General features: G+C 47.5%; 1 protein-coding gene across 1 annotated transcript in view; it reads left to right on the top strand.

Moving 5' to 3' along the window:
* Positions 1-18,794, top strand: part of LOC109882175 (sorting nexin-30) — a 55,729-nt gene extending 36,935 nt beyond the window's left edge. The window contains 3 exon segments of the mRNA XM_031826016.1: positions 4,480-4,572; positions 9,979-10,134; positions 18,227-18,794. Of these exon segments, the coding sequence (XP_031681876.1) occupies positions 4,480-4,572; positions 9,979-10,134; positions 18,227-18,304 (327 nt within the window). The 3' untranslated portion in view covers positions 18,305-18,794.
* Positions 18,795-20,002: the final 1,208 nt, after the last annotated feature.

Below are 20,002 nucleotides of genomic sequence, written 5' to 3'. Positions count from 1 at the left end.
CTGTATGTGTAATGTTTACTGTTAATTTTTGTTGTTTTTCACTTTATATATTCACTTTGTATGTTGTCTACCTCACTTGCTTTGGCAATGTTAACACATGTTTCCCATGCCAATAAAGCCCTTGAATTGAATTGAATTGAGAGGGAGAGAGGGAGAATGAGTCTAACTAAAAGAGAGAGAGGGCGAGAGGGAGAATGAGTCTAACTAAAAGAGAGAGAGGGAGAGAGGGAGAATGAGTCTAACTAAAAGAGAGAGAGGGAGAGAGGGAGAAATTCCACCCATGTGCCATCACAGCAGCAAGATTTGTGACCTGTTGCCACGAGAAAAGGGCAACCAGTGAAGAACACACACCATTGTAAATACAACCCATATTTATGCTTATTTATTTTCCCTTGTGTACCATTAACCATTTGTACATTGTTACAACACTGTGTATATATATATATATAATATACACAGGCACTATAATATGACATTTGTATTGTTTTTAAACTTCTGTATGTGTAATGTTTACTGTTAATTTCTATTGTTTACTTCACTTTGTATATTATCTACCTCACTTGCTTTGGCAATGTTAACATATGTTTCCCATGCCAATAAAGCCCCTTGAATTGAATTGAATTAATACGCTGTGTTCAGCGGCGCCGGAGACGTGCTCAGTCTCCTCCTATCACAGCCATTAAATACTGTAACTGTACTGTTCTAAAGTCACCATTGACCTCATGGGGCGGCAGGTAGCCTAGTGGTTAGAGCGTTGGGCCAGTAACCGAAAGGTTGCAAGATCGAATCTCAGAGCTGACAAGGTAAAAATCAGTCGTTCTGCCCCTGAACAAGGCAGTTAACCCATTGTTCCTAGGCTGTCATTGAAAAAACTGACTTGCCTAGTTAAATAAAGGTAAAATGAAAAAAAAAAAAAAAAAAAAAACGGTTTCTTTCCTCTCCGGCAACTGAGTTAGGAAGGATGCCTGAATCTTTGTAGTGACTGGGTCTATTGACACACCATCTAAAGTGTAATAATTAATAATAATTAATAACTTAATAACTTCATCATGCTCAAAGGGATGTTCAATATCTGCTTTTAAAATAAAATAAATGTTTTGCTTTTACCCTTCTTTGGGAGACATTGAAAATTTAAGAAAAAACCTCCCTGGTCTTTGTGGTTGAATTTGTGGTTGTAATTCACTGCTTGACTTTATGGACTTTACAGATTATTGTGTGGTACAGGAAGTCATTCAAAAGTAACGTTAAACTTGTGATTTTGTGAAGAACGTATTCTGGCCACAACAAAGAGGTTAAATATTTATTAAGAGACATTTCGGCTTTTCATTTTTTATTTAATTCGTCAAAATTGTGAAAAACATAATTCCACTTTGACATTATTGGGTACTGTACTGTATGTTGGCCAGTAATCGTTTGCATTTGAATCCATTTTAAAATTCTGTAACACAACAGCATGTGGAAACAGCCAAAGGGGTGAGAATACTTCCTGAAGGCACATATTTCAGTCAGATGGCTTTTCAGCCTGGAAAAGTCTGGTTTTCTCTCTTCTCTCTCACACTCTCTCTCTTTCTCTCTCTTCTCTCTCTCTCTTCTCTCTCACACTCTCTCTCTTTCTCTCTCTTCTCTCTCTCTCTCTTTCCCTCTCTTTCCCCCTCTCTCTCTACTTCTCTCTCTCTCTCTAGTTCTCTCTCTCACTCTCTCTCTACTCTCTCGCTCTCTCTCTCTCTCTCTCTCTCTCTCTCTCTACTTCTCTCTCTCTCTTCTCTCTCTCTCTTCTCTTCTTCTTCTCTTCTCTTCTCTCTCTTCTCTTCTCTTCTCTTCTCTTCTCTTCTCTTCTCTTCTCTTTCTCTCTTCTCTTCTCTTCTCTTCTCTTCTCTTCTCTTCTCTTCTCTTTCTCTCTCTTTCTCTTCTCTTCTCTTCTCTTTCTCTTCTCTTCTCTTCTCTTCTCTCTTCTCTTCTCTTCTCTTTCTCTCTTCTCTTCTCTCTTCTCTTCTCTCTTCTCTTCTCTTCTCTTCTCTTCTCTTCTCTTCTCTTCTCTTCTCTTCTCTTCTCTCTCTTCTCTTCTCTTCTCTTCTCTTCTCTTCTCTTCTTCTCTTCTCTTCTCTTCTCTTCTCTTCTCTTCTCTTCTTCTTCTCTTCTCTTCTCTTCTCTTCTCTTTCTCTTCTCTTCTCTTCTCTTCTCTTCTTCTTCTCTTCTCTTCTCTTCTTTCTCTTCTCTTCTTTCTCTTCTCTTCTCTTCTCTTCTCTTCTCTCTCTTCTCTTCTCTTCTCTTCTCTTCTCTTCTCTTCTCTTCTCTTCTCTTCTCTTCTCTTCTCTTCTCTTCTCTCTCTCTTCTCTTCTCTTCTCTTCTCTTCTCTTCTCTTCTCTTCTCTTCTCTTCTCTCTCTCTTTCTCTTCTCTTCTCCTTCTCTTCTCTTCTCTTCTCTTCTCTTCTCTTCTCTTCTCTTCTCTTCTCTTCTCTTCTCTTCTCTTCTCTTCTCTTCTCTTCTCTTCTCTTCTCTTCTCTTCTCTTCTCTTCTCTTCTCTTCTCTTCTCTTCTCTTTCTTCTCTTCTCTTCTCTTCTCTTTCTCTTCTCTTCTCTTCTCTTCTCTTCTCTTCTCTTCTCTTCTCTTCTCTTCTCTTCTCTTCTCTTCTCTTCTCTTCTCTTCTCTTCTCTTCTCTTCTCTTCTCTTCTCTCTCTAAAGTCCTCCCAGACTGCTGAGGAAAGCAAGACTTTCACCACATCAGGATGTGTCGCTTCCTCTTTCCCTAGAATTACTTTTGCTGACCAGTCATGTTTGTGTTGAGACAGAATGAGAGCTGGCTTGGGGTTTAGGGTTTCTTCAGGCACTACAATTTGGTGTTTATCTCAGATTTTCACTTCCACCCATTCTAACCCTAACTTATCATTGTTTAAGTTTAGATTGGTATATCAAACAAAAGAACAAAATATATACCAGTGCCTGCGAAAGTATTCAGACCCCTTGGGTTTCTTATTGTTTTATTGTGCTACAAAGTGGGATTAAAATGGAATAATAATTGTCCGTTTTTGTTAACAGTATACACAAAATACTTCAAATTTAAAGATTCATAAAAAATGTAATAACTAATATAATCATTGCATATTTAGCACCATTGTTTAGGCAAATTAGTTCAGGAGTAAAATGTGACTTAACAAATCACATACGTTATAAAAATCTAATAAAATTTGATTTGTCACATGCGCCAAATACAACAGTGAAATGCTTACTAACAAGCCCTTAACCAACGATGGCATTTTAAGAAGAAAAAAAGATAACAGTAGCGAGGCTATATACAGGGTATTACGGTACAGAGTCAATGTGGAGGCTATATACAGGGTATTACGGTACAGAGTCAATGTGGAGGCTATATACAGGGTATTACGGTACAGAGTCAATGTGGAGGCTATATACAGGGTATTACGGTACAGAGTCAATGTGGAGGCTATATACAGGGTGTTACGGTACAGAGTCAATGTGGAGGTTATATACAGGGTATTACGGTACAGAGTCAATGTGGAGACTATATACAGGGTATTACGGTACAGAGTCAATGTGGAGGCTATATACAGGGTATTACGGTACAGAGTCAATGTGGAGGCTATATACAGGGTATTACGGTACAGAGTCAATGTGGAGGCTATATACAGGGTATTACGGTACAGAGTCAATGTGGAGGCTATATACAGGGTGTTATGGTACAGAGTCAACGTGGAGGTTATATACAGGGTATTACGGTACAGAGTCAATGTGGAGGCTATATTCAGGGGTACCGGTACAGAGTATATACTGGGGGCACCGGTTAGTTGAGGTAATTGAGGTAATATGTAGGTAAAGTGGCTATGAATGGATAATAAACAGTAATACTGCCACAACATTAAAAAAAACATAGCGCTGGCAGAGGGAGGGGGGGATTGTGCCCCCTGTGTGCCTCCCGGTAATACCATATATCCCAGGATGGCACAGGTATGGTATGAAGGTACGGACATCTAAAATATTGTACAATCCAGGTGTGCATAGCTCTTGCCCAAATAGACTCACAGCTGTAATTACTGACAAAGGTGTCTGTAACAGGGAGATGAATGCAACAGCAATATTTAAAGTTTGACATTTTTATTCATCAACATACTTTTTTGCAAGTCACTGTACATGTTATTTTTTATTTGAGATGAAAACAGATATTAAATGATGATTAAAACTATGATTTAATTATGAAGACTAGATTGCAATGATGAGCATAATGAATGGCTCCAGTGCTTTTAGTAGTGTCAGTCTAAGTGAGAGATCTGATGCAGAGGGTGTATGAACCACAACCATTCTGGGCTGCCTTGTGGCTGTAGCAGTCTGGCCTCTCTCTGCAGCAGGCTGCTAACATCTCTGACGTGTTGTTCTAAAGGAGAGGGACTGTGGTTTATATACACAGTCCCTGTATATTTAGGGACTGTGGTTTATATTTAGGCGGGTGTGTTTCTGTTCTGCCAGATTGTACTGAAGAAGAGGGATAACATCCAGGCTGAATACGAGGCTAAACTGGAAGCTGCTGCCTTCCGGAAAGAGGAAAGAGCATCATGCACAGTGAGTCTACTGAACTATTACCTGGTCTCAGATCTGTTTGGTTTTACCAACTCTACTGAACTATAACCTAGCCTGGTGTTTTTGTTTCTTCGAACTCCTATGGTTATTTCCTAGCCTGGTCTCAGATATTTTTGTGCTGTCTATATGGTCATTACCTAGCTATAACAATGTACTTACAATTTGATTTGATTTACTTACAATTCTGTATACTGTCAATGCTAATGCGAACGAGCTATGTTTTTCCCTAACTATTCATTTAGACTATTTTTGCATAATGCTATGCCCATTGTAACTTGTTCAGAGCGTAGCCATATGCCCTCTAGTGCCTTGCTTAGTTCTGTTCCCTGTCCCCTCCCTACAGCAGGTGCTTAGTTCTGTTCCCTGTCCCCTCCCTACAGCAGGTGCTTAGTTCTGTTCCCTGTCCCCTCCCTACAGCAGGTGCTTAGTTCTGTTCCCTGTCCCCTCCCTACAGCAGGTGTTTAGTTCTGTTCCCTGTCCCCTCCCTACAGCAGGTGTTTAGTTCTGTTTCCTGTCCCCTCCCTACAGCAGGTGTTTAATTCTGTCCCCTCCCTACAGCAGGTGTTTAATTCTGTCCCCTCCCTACAGCAGGTGTTTAGTTCTATCCCCTCCCTACAGCAGGTGTTTAGTTCTGTGTCCTGTCCCCTCCCTGCAGCAGGTGTTTAGTTCTGTTTCCTGTCCCCTCTCTACAGCAGGTGTTTAGTTCTGTTTCCTGTCCCCTCCCTACAGCAGGTGTTTAGTTCTGTTTCCTGTCCCCTCCCTGCAGCAGGTGTTTAGTTCTGTTCCCTGTCCCCTCCCCACAGCAGGTGTTTAGTTCTGTCCCCTCCCTACAGCAGGTGTTTAGTTCTATCCCCTCCCTACAGCAGGTGTTTAGTTCTGTGTCCTGTCCCCTCCCTACAGCAGGTGTTTAGTTCTGTTTCCTGTCCCCTCCCTACAGCAGGTGTTTAGTTCTGTTTCCTGTCCCCTCCCTACAGCAGGTGTTTAGTTCTGTGTCCTGTCCCCTCCCTGCAGCAGGTGTTTAGTTCTGTTCCCTGTCCCCTCCCTACAGCAGGTGTTTAGTTCTGTGTCCTGTCCCCTCCCTACAGCAGGTGTTTAGTTCTGTTCCCTGTCCCCTCCCTACAGCAGGTGTTTAGTTCTGTTTCCTGTCCCCTCCCTACAGCAGGTGTTTAGTTCTGTCCCCTCCCTACAGCAGGTGTTTAGTTCTGTGTCCTGTCCCCTCCCTACAGCAGGTGTTTAGTTCTGTTCCCTGTCCCCTCCCTACAGCAGGTGTTTAGTTCTGTTTCCTGTCCCCTCCCTACAGCAGGTGTTTAATTCTGTCCCCTCCCTACAGCAGGTGTTTAATTCTGTCCCCTCCCTACAGCAGGTGTTTAATTCTGTCCCCTCCCTACAGCAGGTGTTTAGTTCTATCCCCTCCCTACAGCAGGTGTTTAGTTCTGTGTCCTGTCCCCTCCCTGCAGCAGGTGTTTAGTTCTGTTTCCTGTCCCCTCTCTACAGCAGGTGTTTAGTTCTGTTTCCTGTCCCCTCCCTACAGCAGGTGTTTAGTTCTGTTTCCTGTCCCCTCCCTACAGCAGGTGTTTAGTTCTGTTTCCTGTCCCCTCCCTGCAGCAGGTGTTTAGTTCTGTTCCCTGTCCCCTCCCTACAGCAGGTGTTTAGTTCTATCCCCTCCCTACAGCAGGTGTTTAGTTCTGTGTCCTGTCCCCTCCCTGCAGCAGGTGTTTAGTTCTGTTTCCTGTCCCCTCCCTACAGCAGGTGTTTAGTTCTGTTTCCTGTCCCCTCCCTACAGCAGGTGTTTAGTTCTGTTCCCTGTCCCCTCCCTACAGCAGGTGTTTAGTTCTGTTTCCTGTCCCCTCCCTACAGCAGGTGTTTAGTTCTGTCCCCTCCCTACAGCAGGTGTTTAGTTCTGTGTCCTGTCCCCTCCCTGCAGCAGGTGTTTAGTTCTGTGTCCTGTCCCCTCCCTACAGCAGGTGTTTAGTTCTGTCCCCTCCCTGCAGCAGGTGTTTAGTTCTGTGTCCTGTCCCCTCCCTACAGCAGGTGTTTAGTTCTGTGTCCTGTCCCCTCCCTACAGCAGGTGTTTAGTTCTACTCCCTGTCCCCTCCCTACAGCAGGTGTTTAGTTCTGTTCCCTGTCCCCTCCCTACAGCAGGTGTTTAGTTCTGTGTCCTGTCCCCTCCCTACAGCAGGTGTTTAGTTCTGTGTCCTGTCCCCTCCCTACAGCAGGTGTTTAGTTCTGTTTCCTGTCCCCTCCCTACAGCAGGTGTTTAGTTCTGTGTCCTGTCCCCTCCCTACAGCAGGTGTTTAGTTCTGTCCCCTCCCTACAGCAGGTGTTTAGTTCTGTTTCCTGTCCCCTCCCTACAGCAGGTGTTTAGTTCTGTTCCCTGTCCCCTCCCTACAGCAGGTGTTTAGTTCTGTTTCCTGTCCCCTCCCTACAGCAGGTGTTTAATTCTGTCCCCTCCCTACAGCAGGTGTTTAATTCTGTCCCCTCCCTACAGCAGGTGTTTAGTTCTATCCCCTCCCTACAGCAGGTGTTTAGTTCTGTGTCCTGTCCCCTCCCTACAGCAGGTGTTTAGTTCTATCCCCTCCCTACAGCAGGTGTTTAGTTCTGTGTCCTGTCCCCTCCCTGCAGCAGGTGTTTAGTTCTGTTTCCTGTCCCCTCCCTACAGCAGGTGTTTAGTTCTGTTTCCTGTCCCCTCCCTACAGCAGGTGTTTAGTTCTGTTTCCTATCCCCTCCCTACAGCAGGTTTTTAGTTCTGTTTCCTGTCCCCTCCCTACAGCAGGTGTTTAGTTCTGTTTCCTGTCCACTCCCTGCAGCAGGTGTTTAGTTCTGTGTCCTGTCCCCTCCCTGCAGCAGGTGTTTAGTTCTGTTCCCTGTCCCCTCCCTACATCAGGTGTTTAGTTCTGTGTCCTGTCCCCTCCCTACAGCAGGTGTTTAGTTCTGTCCCCTCCCTACAGCAGGTGTTTAGTTCTGTCCCCTGTCCCCTCCCTGCAGCAGGTGTTTAGTTCTGTGTCCTGTCCCCTCCCTACAGCAGGTGTTTAGTTCTGTTTCCTGTCCCCTCCCTACAGCAGGTGTTTAGTTCTGTGTCCTGTCCCCTCCCTACAGCAGGTGTTTAGTTCTGTCCCCTCCCTACAGCAGGTGTTTAGTTCTGTTTCCTGTCCCCTCCCTACAGCAGGTGTTTAGTTCTGTTTCCTGTCCCCTCCCTACAGCAGGTTTTTAATTCTGTCCCCTCCCTACAGCAGGTGTTTAATTCTGTCCCCTCCCTACAGCAGGTGTTTAGTTCTATCCCCTCCCTACAGCAGGTGTTTAGTTCTGTGTCCTGTCCCCTCCCTGCAGCAGGTGTTTAGTTCTGTTTCCTGTCCCCTCTCTACAGCAGGTGTTTAGTTCTGTTTCCTGGCCCCTCCCTACAGCAGGTGTTTAGTTCTGTTTCCTGTCCCCTCCCTACAGCAGGTGTTTAGTTCTGTTTCCTGTCCCCTCCCTACAGCAGGTGTTTAGTTCTGTGTCCTGTCCCCTCCCTGCAGCAGGTGTTTAGTTCTGTTCCCTGTCCCCTCCCTACAGCAGGTGTTTAGTTCTGTGTCCTGTCCCCTCCCTACAGCAGGTGTTTAGTTCTGTTTCCTGTCCCCTCCCTACAGCAGGTGTTTAGTTCTGTCCCCTCCCTACAGCAGGTGTTTAGTTCTGTTCCCTGTCCCCTCCCTACAGCAGGTGTTTAGTTCTGTTTCCTGTCCCCTCCCTACAGCAGGTGTTTAGTTCTGTCCCCTCCCTACAGCAGGTGTTTAGTTCTGTGTCCTGTCCCCTCCCTGCAGCAGGTGTTTAGTTCTGTGTCCTGTCCCCTCCCTACAGCAGGTGTTTAGTTCTGTCCCCTCCCTGCAGCAGGTGTTTAGTTCTGTGTCCTGTCCCCTCCCTACAGCAGGTGTTTAGTTCTGTGTCCTGTCCCCTCCCTACAGCAGGTGTTTAGTTCTACTCCCTGTCCCCTCCCTACAGCAGGTGTTTAGTTCTGTGTCCTGTCCCCTCCCTACAGCAGGTGTTTAGTTCTGTTCCCTGCCCCTCCCTACAGCAGGTGTTTAGTTCTGTTTCCTGTCCCCTCCCTACAGCAGGTGTTTAGTTCTACTCCCTGTCCCCTCCCTACAGCAGGTGTTTAGTTCTGTCCCCTCCCTGCAGCAGGTGTTTAGTTCTGTGTCCTGTCCCCTCCCTACAGCAGGTGTTTAGTTCTGTTTCCTGTCCCCTCCCTACAGCAGGTGTTTAGTTCTGTTCCCTGTCCCCTCCCTACAGCAGGTGTTTAGTTCTGTGTCCTGTCCCCTCCCTACAGCAGGTGTTTAGTTGTGTTTCCTGTCCCCTCCCTACAGCAGGTGTTTAGTTGTGTGTCCTGTCCCCTCCCTACAGCAGGTGTTTAGTTCTGTCCCCTCCCTACAGCAGGTGTTTAGTTCTGTTTCCTGTCCCCTCCCTACAGCAGGTGTTTAGTTCTGTGTCCTGTCCCCTCCCTACAGCAGGTGTTTAGTTCTGTCCCCTCCCTACAGCAGGTGTTTAGTTCTGTCCCCTGTCCCCTCCCTACAGCAGGTATTTAGTTCTGTTTCCTGTTCCCTCCCTGCAGCAGGTGTTTAGTTCTGTGTCCTGTCCCCTCCCTACTGCAGGTGTATAGTTCTGTGTCCTGTCCCCTCCCTACAGCAGGTGTTTAGTTCTGTTTCCTGTTCCCTCCCTGCAGCAGGTGTTTATCTCTGTGTCCTGTCCCCTCCCTACTGCAGGTGTATAGTTCTGTGTCCTGTCCCCTCCCTACAGCAGGTGTTTAGTTCTGTTTCCTGTCCCCTCCCTGCAGCAGGTGTTTAGTTCTGTGCCCTCCCTACTGCAGGTGTTTAGTTCTGTTTCCTGTCCCCTCCCTACAGCAGGTGTTTAGTTCTGTGTCCTGTCCCCTCCCTACAGCAGGTGTTTAGTTCTGTCCCCTGTCCCCTCCCTACAGCAGGTGTTTAGTTCTGTGTCCTGTCCCCTCCCTACAGCAGGTGTTTAGTTCTGTGTCCTGTCCCCTCCCTACAGCAGGTGTTTAGTTCTGTTTCCTGTCCCCTCCCTACAGCAGGTGTTTAGTTCTGTTTCCTGTCCCCTCCCTACAGCAGGTGTTTAGCTCTGTTTCCTGTCCCCTCCCTACAGCAGGTGTTTAGTTCTGTTTCCTGTCCCCTCCCTACAGCAGGTGTTTAGTTCTGTTTCCTCTCCCTTTCCTACAGCAGGTGTTTAGTTCTGTCCCCTCCTTACAGCAGGTGTTTAGTTCTGTTCCCTGTCCCCTCCGTACAGCAGGTGCTTAGTTCTGTCCCCTCCCTAAAGCAGGTGCTTAGTTCTGTCCCCTCCCCACAGCAGGTGCTTAGTTCTGTCCCCTCCCTACAGCAGGTGATTAGTTCTGTCCCCTCCCTACAGCAGGTGCCTACAGACGTGGAGAAGTGCCATGACAGAGTGGAGTGTTGCAATGCTGACCTGAAGTCAGACTGGGACCGCTGGCAGAACAACAAGAGACAAGACTTCAGACAGTTACTCACTGGCATGGCAGACCACAACATCCAGTACTATGAGAAGGTAAGAGGGGAGACTACCCACTGCCTTTTGTTATAATATATATAATTGTCCCTTGCCAAAATCTTAATCCTAACCCAGCCCTTATCTCGACCCTGACCTGGTAAATGGTTTGTTTTGGTTTTCTTGGTGTAACCCAGGTGATCATAGTTCAACTAGAAGAAAATGGTCTCAGCTCTGATTTCTCTTCTAGGTCCTCCTGTAGAACCTCTACTTCATCCTGTAGAACCGCTACTTCCTCCTGTAGAACCTCTAGGTCCTCCTGTAGAACCTCTAGTTCCTCCTGTAGAACCTCTAGCTCCTCCTGTAGAACCTCTAGCTCCTCCTGTAGTAACTCCTGTAATACCTCTAGTCCCTCTTTTACCCGTAGTTCCTCTAGTCTCTCTAGTACCTCTAGCTCCTCCTGTAGAACCTCTAGCTCCTCCTGTAGAACCTCTATCTCCTCCTGTAGAATCTCTAGATCCCCTGTAGAACCTATACTTCCTCCTGTAGAACCTCTAGCTCTTCCTGTAGTAACTCCTGTAATACCTCTAGTCCCTCTTTTACCCGTAGTTCCTCTAGTCTCTCTAGTACCTCTAGTTCCTCCTGTAGAACCTCTACCTCCTCCTGTAGAACCTCTAGTTCCTCCTGTAGAACCTCTAGTTCCTCCTGTAGAACATCTACCTCCTCCTGTAGAACCTCTACTTCCTCCTGTAGTACCTCTACTTCCTCCTGTAGAACCTCTACTTCCTCCTGTAGAACCTCTAGTTCCTCCTGTAGAACCTCTACATCCCCCTGTAGAACCTATAGTTCCTCCTGTAGAACCTCTAGTTCCTCCTGTAGAACCTATAGTTCCTCTTTTACCCGTAGTTCCTCTAGTCTCTCTAGTACCTCTACTTCCTCCTGTAGAACCTCTAGGTCCTCCTGTAGAGCCTCTACTTCCTCCTGTAGAACCTCTATTCCTCCTGTAGAACCTCTAGATCCTCCTGTAGAACCTCTAGTTCCTCCTGTAGAACCTCTAGTTCCTCCTGTAGAACCTCTAGTTCCTCCTGTAGAACCTCTAGTTCCTCCTGTAGTACCTCTACTTCCTCCTGTAGAACCTCTACTTCCTCCTGTAGAACTTATAGATCCTCCTGTAGAATCTCTACTTATTGCTGTAGAACCTCTAGTTCCTCCTATAGTACCTATACATCCTCATGTAGAACCTCTAGATCCTCCTGTAGTACCTCTAGATCCTCCTGTAGAACCTATAGATCCTCCTGTAGTACCTCTAGTTCCTCCTGTAGAACCTCTAGATCCTCCTGTAGAACCTCTAGTTCCTCATGTAGAACCTCTAGTTCATCATGTAGAACCTCTACCTCCTCCTGTAGAACCTCTACATCCTCCTGTAGAACCTGTAGTTCCTCCTGTAGAACCTATAGCTCCTCATGTAGTACCTCTAGATTATCCTGTAGAACCTCTAGATCCTCCTGTAGTACCTGTAGTTCCTCCTGTAGAACCTATACTTCCTCCTGTAGAACCTATACATCCTCCTGTAGAACCTCTAGGTCCTCCTGTAGAACCTCGACTTCCTCCTGTAGAACCTCTAGTTCCTCCTGTAGAACCTCTAGATCCTCCTGTAGAACCTCTAGATCCTCCTGTAGAACCTCTAGATCCTCCTGTAGAACCTCTACTTCCTCCTGTAGAACATATAGATCCTCCTGTAGAACATATAGATCCTCCTGTTGTACCTCTAGATCCTCCTGTAGTACCTCTAGATCCTCCTGTAGAACCTCTAGATCCTCCTGTAGTACCTCTAGATCCTCCTGTAGTACCTCTGGTTCCTCCTATAGAACCTCTAGATCCTCCTGTAGAACCTATAGATCCTCCTATAGAACCTCTAGATCCTCCTGTAGAACCAAGAGATCATCCTGTAGAACCTCTAGTTCGTCCGGTTATTTCAGCCACACCCGTTGCTGACAAGTGTATAAAATCGACCACACAGCAGTGCAATCTCCATAGACAAACATTGGCAGTAGAATGGCCTGAATGAAGAGCTCTGTGACGTTCAACGTGGCACCGTCATAGGATGCCACCTTTCCAACAAGCCCTGTTAGAGCTTCCCCGGTCAACTATAAGTGCTGTTATTGTGACGTCTGGGAGTAACAATGGCTCAGCTGCGAAGTAGTAGGGATGAAGGGCACACAAGCTCACAGAATGGGACCGGTGAGCGCTGAAGCTTATGCCAGGGATGTTCTCTGTTTAGTGAGTCCTCCAGATCAGAGGCAGTAGGGATGACCAGGGATGTTCTCTGTTTAGTGAGTCCTCCAGATCAGAGGCAGTAGGGATGTTCTCTGTTTAGTGAGTCCTCCAGATCAGAGGCAGTAGGGATGTTCTCTGTTTAGTTAGTCCTCCAGATCAGAGGCAGTCGGGATGACCAGGGATGTTCTCTGTTTAGTGAGTCCTCCAGATCAGAGGCAGTAGGGATGACCAGGGATGTTCTCTGTTTAGTGAGTCCTCCAGATCAGAGGCAGTAGGGATGACCAGGGATGTTCTCTGTTTAGTGAGTCCTCCAGATCAGAGGCAGTAGGGATGACCAGGGATGTTCTCTGTTTAGTGAGTCCTCCAGATCAGAGGCAGTAGGGATGACCAGGGATGTTCTCTATTTAGTAAGTCCTCCAGATCAGAGGCAGTAGGGATGACCAGGGATGTTCTCTGTTTAGTGAGTCCTCCAGATCAGAGGCAGTAGGGATGACCAGGGATGTTCTCTGTTTAGTGAGTCCTCCAGATCAGAGGCAGTAGTGATGACCAGGGATGTTCTCTGTTTAGTGAGTCCTCCAGATCAGAGGTAGTAGGGTTGACCAGGGATGTTCTCTATTTAGTGAGTCCTCCAGATCAGAGGCAGTAGGGATGACCAGGGATGTTCTCTGTTTAGTGAGTCCTCCAGATCAGAGGCAGTAGGGATGACCAGGGATGTTCTCTGTTTAGTGAGTCCTCCAGATCAGAGGCAGTAGGGATGACCAGGGATGTTCTCTGTTTAGTGAGTCCTCCAGATCAGAGGCAGTAGGGATGACCAGGGATGTTCTCTGTTTAGTGAGTCCTCCAGATCAGAGGCAGTAGGGATGACCAGGGATGTTCTCTGTTTAGTGAGTCCTCCAGATCAGAGGCAGTAGGGATGACCAGGGATGTTCTCTGTTTAGTAAGTCCTCCAGATCAGAGGCAGTAGGGATGACCAGGGATGTTCTCTGTTTAGTGAGTCCTCCAGATCAGAGGCAGTAGGGATGACCAGGGATGTTCTCTGTTTAGTGAGTCCTCCAGATCAGAGGCAGTAGTGATGACCAGGGATGTTCTCTGTTTAGTGAGTCCTCCAGATCAGAGGTAGTAGGGTTGACCAGGGATGTTCTCTATTTAGTGAGTCCTCCAGATCAGAGGCAGTAGGGATGACCAGGGATGTTCTCTGTTTAGTGAGTCCTCCAGATCAGAGGCAGTAGGGATGACCAGGGATGTTCTCTGTTTAGTGAGTCCTCCAGATCAGAGGCAGTAGGGATGACCAGGGATGTTCTCTGTTTAGTGAGTCCTCCAGATCAGAGGCAGTAGTGATGACCAGGGATGTTCTCTGTTTAGTGAGTCCTCCAGATCAGAGGTAGTAGGGTTGACCAGGGATGTTCTCTGTTTAGTGAGTCCTCCAGATCAGAGGCAGTAGGGATGACCAGGGATGTTCTCTGTTTAGTGAGTCCTCCAGATCAGAGGCAGTAGGGATGACCAGGGATGTTCTCTGTTTAGTGAGTCCTCCAGATCAGAGGTAGTAGGGATGACCAGGGATGTTCTCTGTTTAGTGAGTCCTCCAGATCAGAGGTAGTAGGGTTGACCAGGGATGTTCTCTATTTAGTGAGTCCTCCAGATCAGAGGCAGTAGGGATGACCAGGGATGTTCTCTGTTTAGTGAGTCCTCCAGATCAGAGGCAGTAGGGATGACCAGGGATGTTCTCTGTTTAGTGAGTCCTCCAGATCAGAGGCAGTAGGGATGACCAGGGATGTTCTCTGTTTAGTGAGTCCTCCAGATCAGAGGCAGTAGTGATGACCAGGGATGTTCTCTGTTTAGTGAGTCCTCCAGATCAGAGGTAGTAGGGTTGACCAGGGATGTTCTCTATTTAGTGAGTCCTCCAGATCAGAGGCAGTAGGGATGACCAGGGATGTTCTCTGTTTAGTGAGTCCTCCAGATCAGAGGCAGTAGGGATGACCAGGGATGTTCTCTGTTTAGTGAGTCCTCCAGATCAGAGGCAGTAGGGATGACCAGGGATGTTCTCTGTTTAGTGAGTCCTCCAGATCAGAGGTAGTAGGGTTGACCAGGGATGTTCTCTATTTAGTGAGTCCTCCAGATCAGAGGCAGTAGGGATGACCAGGGATGTTCTCTGTTTAGTGAGTCCTCCAGATCAGAGGCAGTAGGGATGACCAGGGATGTTCTCTGTTTAGTGAGTCCTCCAGATCAGAGGCAGTAGGGATGACCAGGGATGTTCTCTGTTTAGTGAGTCCTCCAGATCAGAGGTAGTAGGGTTGACCAGGGATGTTCTCTGTTTAGTGAGTCCTCCAGATCAGAGGTAGTAGGGTCGACCAGGGATGTTCTCTATTTAGTGAGTCCGCCAGATCAGAGGCAGTAGGGATGACCAGGGATGTTCTCTGTTTAGTGAGTCCTCCAGATCAGAGGCAGTAGGGGTGACCAGGGATGTTCTCTGTTTAGTGAGTCCTCCAGATCAGAGGCAGTAGGGATGACCAGGGATGTTCGCTGTTTAGTGAGTCCTCCAGATCAGAGGCAGTAGGGATGACCAGGGATGTTCTCTGTTTAGTGAGTCCTCCAGATCAGAGGTAGTAGGGTTGACCAGGGATGTTCTCTATTTAGTGAGTCCGCCAGATCAGAGGCAGTAGGGATGACCAGGGATGTTCTCTGTTTAGTGAGTCCTCCAGATCAGAGGCAGTAGGGGTGACCAGGGATGTTCTCTGTTTAGTGAGTCCTCCAGATCAGAGGCAGTAGGGATGACCAGGGATGTTCGCTGTTTAGTGATTCCTCCAGATCAGAGGTAGTAGGGTTGACCAGGGATGTTCTCTATTTAGTGAGTCCTCCAGATCAGAGGCAGTAGGGATGACCAGGGATGTTCTCTGTTTAGTGAGTCCTCCAGATCAGAGGCAGTAGTGATGACCAGGGATGTTCTCTGTTTAGTGAGTCCTCCAGATCAGAGGTAGTAGGGTTGACCAGGGATGTTCTCTATTTAGTGAGTCCTCCAGATCAGAGGCAGTAGGGATGACCAGGGATGTTCTCTGTTTAGTGAGTCCTCCAGATCAGAGGCAGTAGGGATGACCAGGGATGTTCTCTGTTTAGTGAGTCCTCCAGATCAGAGGCAGTAGGGATGACCAGGGATGTTCTCTGTTTAGTGAGTCCTCCAGATCAGAGGTAGTAGGGTTGACCAGGGATGTTCTCTATTAGTGAGTCCTCCAGATCAGAGGCAGTAGGGATGACCAGGGATGTTCTCTGTTTAGTGAGTCCTCCAGATCAGAGGCAGTAGGGATGACCAGGGATGTTCTCTGTTTAGTGAGTCCTCCAGATCAGAGGCAGTAGTGATGACCAGGGATGTTCTCTGTTTAGTGAGTCCTCCAGATCAGAGGTAGTAGGGTTGACCAGGGATGTTCTCTATTTAGTGAGTCCTCCAGATCAGAGGCAGTAGGGATGACCAGGGATGTTCTCTGTTTAGTGAGTCCTCCAGATCAGAGGCAGTAGGGATGACCAGGGATGTTCTCTGTTTAGTGAGTCCTCCAGATCAGAGGCAGTAGGGATGACCAGGGATGTTCTCTGTTTAGTGAGTCCTCCAGATCAGAGGCCAGTAGTGATGACCAGGGATGTTCTCTGTTTAGTGAGTCCTCCAGATCAGAGGTAGTAGGGTTGACCAGGGATGTTCTCTATTTAGTGAGTCCTCCAGATCAGAGGCAGTAGGGATGACCAGGGATGTTCTCTGTTTAGTGAGTCCTCCAGATCAGAGGCAGTAGGGATGACCAGGGATGTTCGCTGTTTAGTGAGTCCTCCAGATCAGAGGCAGTAGGGATGACCAGGGATGTTCTCTGTTTAGTGAGTCCTCCAGATCAGAGGCAGGAGGGATGACCAGGGATGTTCTCTGTTTAGTGTGTCCTCCAGATCAGAGGCAGTAGAGATGACCAGGGATGTTCTCTCTCTCTGTCCTCTCTCTCTCTCTTGCCTCTCTCTCTCTCGCCTCTCTCTCGCCTCTCCCTCTCTCGCCTCTCCCTCTCTCGCCTCTCTCTCTCTCGCCTCTCTCTCTCTCGCCCTCTCTCTCTCTCGCCTCTCTCTCTCGCCTCTCTCTCTCTCTCTCTCGCCTCTCTCTCTCTCTCTCTCGCCTCTCTCTCTCTCTCTCTCTCGCCTCTCTCTCTCTCTCTCTCTCCTCTCTCTCTCTCTCGCCTCTCTCTCTCTCTCTCTCTCTCGCCTCTCTCTCTCTCTCTCGACTCTCTCTCTCTCTCGCTCTCTCTCTCTCTCTCCTCTCTCTCTCTCTCTCGCCTCTCTCTCTCTCTCCTCTCTCTCTCTCTCTCTCTCTGTCTCTCACTCTCTCTCCTCTCTCTCTCTCGCCTCTCTCTCTCTCTCTCGTCTCTCTCTCTCATCTCTCTCTCGTCTCTCTCTCTCATCTCTCTCTCGCCTCTCTCTCTCTCTCGCCTCTCTCTCTCGCCTCTCTCTCTCGCCTCTCTCTCTCATCTCTCTCGCCTCCCTCTCTGTCGTCTCTCTCTCTGTCGTCTCTCTCTCTCGTCTCTCTCCCTCTCTCTGTCTCCTCCCTCTCTCTGTCGCCTCTCTCTCTCTGTCGTCTCCCTCTCGTCTCTCCCTCTCTCTCGTCTCTCTCTCGTCTCTCCCTCTCTCTCGTCTCTCTCTTTCTCTGTCGCCTCTCTCCCTCTGTCCTCTCTCTCCCTCTGTCCTCTCTCTCTCTCTTCTCCCTCTCTCTCGTCTCTCTTTCTCTGTCGTCTCTCTCTCTCTCGTCTCTCTCTCTCGTCCCTCTCTCTGTCGTTTCTTTCTCTCTCGGTCTCTCTCTCTCGCTCTCTCTCCCTCTCTCTGTTGTCTCTCTCTCTCGTCTCTCTCCCTCTCTCTGTCGCCTCTCTCTCTCTGTCGTCTCCCTTTCGTCTCTCCCTCTCTCTCGTCTCTCTCTCGTCTCTCCCTCTCTCTCGTCTCTCTCTTTCTCTGTCGCCTCTCTCCCTCTGTCCTCTCTCTCCCTCTGTCCTCTCTCTCTCTCGTCTCCCTCTCTCTCGTCTCCCTCTCTCCCTCCTCTCTCTCTCGTCTCCCTCTCTCCCTCCTCTCTCTCTCGTCTCCCTCTCTCCCTCCTCTCTCTCTCGTCTCCCTCTCTCCTTCCTCTCTCTCTCTTGTGTCTCTCTCTCATCCCTCTCTCTGTCGTCTCTTTCTCTCTCTCTCGCTCTCTAACTCCTGTCCTTGTCTCGCTCTTTGTTTCAGTGCCTTGCAGCATCTCTCTCTCCCTCCCCCTCCCTCTAAATCATGTCCTCCTCTCTCCCGCTAACTCATGTCCTCCTCTCTCCCGCTAACTCATGTCCTCCTCTCTCCCTCTAAATCATGTCCTCCTCTCTTCCTCTAAATCATGTCCTCCTCTCTCCCTCTAAATCATGTCCTCCTCTCTCCCTCTAAATCATGTCCTCCTCTCTCCCTCTAAATCATGTCCTCCTCTCCCTCTAAATCATGTCCTCCTCTCCCCCGCTAACTCATGTCCTCCTCTCTCCCTCTAAATCATGTCCTCCTCTCTCCCTCTACATCATGTCCTCCTCTCTCCCTCTAAATCATGTCCTCCTCTCTCCCTCTAAATCATGTCCTCCTCTCCCCCGCTAACTCATGTCCTCCTCTCCCCCGCTAACTCATGTCCTCCTCTCCCCCGCTAACTCATGTCCTCCTCTCCCCCGCTAACTCATGTCCTCCTCTCCCCCGCTAACTCATGTCCTCCTCTCCCCCGCTAACTCAATGTCCTCCTCTCCCCCGCTAACTCATGTCCTCCTCTCTCCCTCTAAATCATGTCCTCCTCTCTCCCTCTAAATCATGTCCTCCTCTCCCCCGCTAACTCATGTCCTCCTCTCTCCCTCTCTCTCTGTTTCAGTGCCTTGCAGCGTGGGAGTCTGTCATTCCACTATTACGGGACAAGCAGCCACAGGAGACAGAAACAGAGGAAGACTGAGAGCCTGCCACTCTTCCTCTGGACATTGCATCTCAAACACTTCTCTACCTGAGTTACCGGTGTCAACAGACACTCTCTCAAAGGGATATTGCCAAGGAAATGAGCCTTTGGGTCTACAGTCAGAACTCTTTTCAGTTTTGGTGTTTTTTTTTCTTCTATTTGTGAAACCCAGTCCGTCTGACGTCTCATCTTGCCTGCTGGAACCCAGAAGAGCAGAGTGGATGGATGATATCATGTCTGTCTGGAAGGCCCATTTTGTTCCTTGTTGCACACCAAACTAGCCTTGGTCGTATTCACTAGAAACCAAACGGGGGGGGGGGGGCAGAAAGAAACCAGGAGGGACTACTTGAACTTGTCCAATGTGCACTAATGAATGTGACTCTTGACACCACAGACAGGTTGAATTCCTGTTGTAATTTTCTAGTCTGTTGAGAAATGTTTGTTGCCAATTATCCTTTTTTTATATAAACGATGCTGATCTTTGATGGTCTCTAATGGTCTCTAATGGTCTCTAATGGTCTCTAATGGTCTCTAACGGTATTCTGATGGTCTCTAACGGTATTCTGATGGTCTCTAATGGTCTCTAATGGTCTCTAATGGTCTCTAATGGTCTCTAATGGTCTCTAATGGTCTCTAATGGTCTCTAACGGTCTCTAACGGTCTCTAACGGTCTCTAATGGTCTCTAATGGTCTCTAATGGTCTCTAATGGTCTCTAATGGTCTCTAACGGTATTCTGGTGGTCTCTAATGGTCTCTAATGGTCTCTAATGGTCTCCAATGGTCTCTAATGGTCTCTAATGGTCTCTAATGGTCTCTAATGGTCTCTAACGGTATTCTGATGGTCTCTAATGGTCTCTAATGGTCTCTAATGGTCTCTAATGGTCTCTAATGGTCTCCAATGGTCTCTAATGGTCTCTAATGGTCTCTAACGGTATTCTGATGGTCTCTAATGGTCTCTAATGGTCTCTAATGGTCTCTAATGGTCTCTAATGGTATTCTAATGGTCTCTAATGGTCTCTAATGGTCTCTAATGGTCTCTAACGGTATTCTGATGGTCTCCAATGGTCTCTAATGGTCTCTAATGGTCTCCAATGGTCTCTAATGGTCTCTAATGGTCTCTAATGGTCTCTAATGGTCTCTAATGGTCTCTAATGGTATTCTAATGGTCTCTAACGGTATTCTGATGGTCTCTAATGGTCTCTAATGGTCTCTAATGGTCTCTAATGGTCTCTAATGGTCTCTAACGGTATTCTGATGGTCTCTAATGGTCTCTAATGGTCTCTAATGGTCTCTAATGGTCTCTAATGGTCTCTAATGGTCTCTAATGGTATTCTAATGGTCTCTAATGGTCTCTAATGGTCTCTAATGGTCTCTAACGGTATTCTGATGGTCTCTAATGGTCTCTAATGGTCTCTAATGGTCTCTAATGGTCTCTAATGGTCTCTAATGGTATTCTGATGGTCTCTAATGGTCTCTAATGGTATTCTGATGGTCTCAAATGGTATTCTGATGGTCTCTAATGGTCTTCTGATGGTCTCTAATGGTATTCTGATGGTCTCTAATGGTCTCTAATGGTCTCTAATGGTATTCTGATGGTCTCTAATGGTCTCTACTGGTCTCTAATGGTCTCTAATGGTATTCTGATGGTCTCTAATGGTATTCTGATGGTCTCTAATGGTCTCTAATGGTCTCTAATGG

Source organism: Oncorhynchus kisutch, linkage group LG6 (assembly GCF_002021735.2).
Source record: "Oncorhynchus kisutch isolate 150728-3 linkage group LG6, Okis_V2, whole genome shotgun sequence".
Lineage (NCBI taxonomy): Eukaryota > Metazoa > Chordata > Actinopteri > Salmoniformes > Salmonidae > Oncorhynchus > Oncorhynchus kisutch.
Note: the sequence above shows the minus strand (reverse complement) of the source record. Positions and strands in the feature narration are given on the sequence as shown.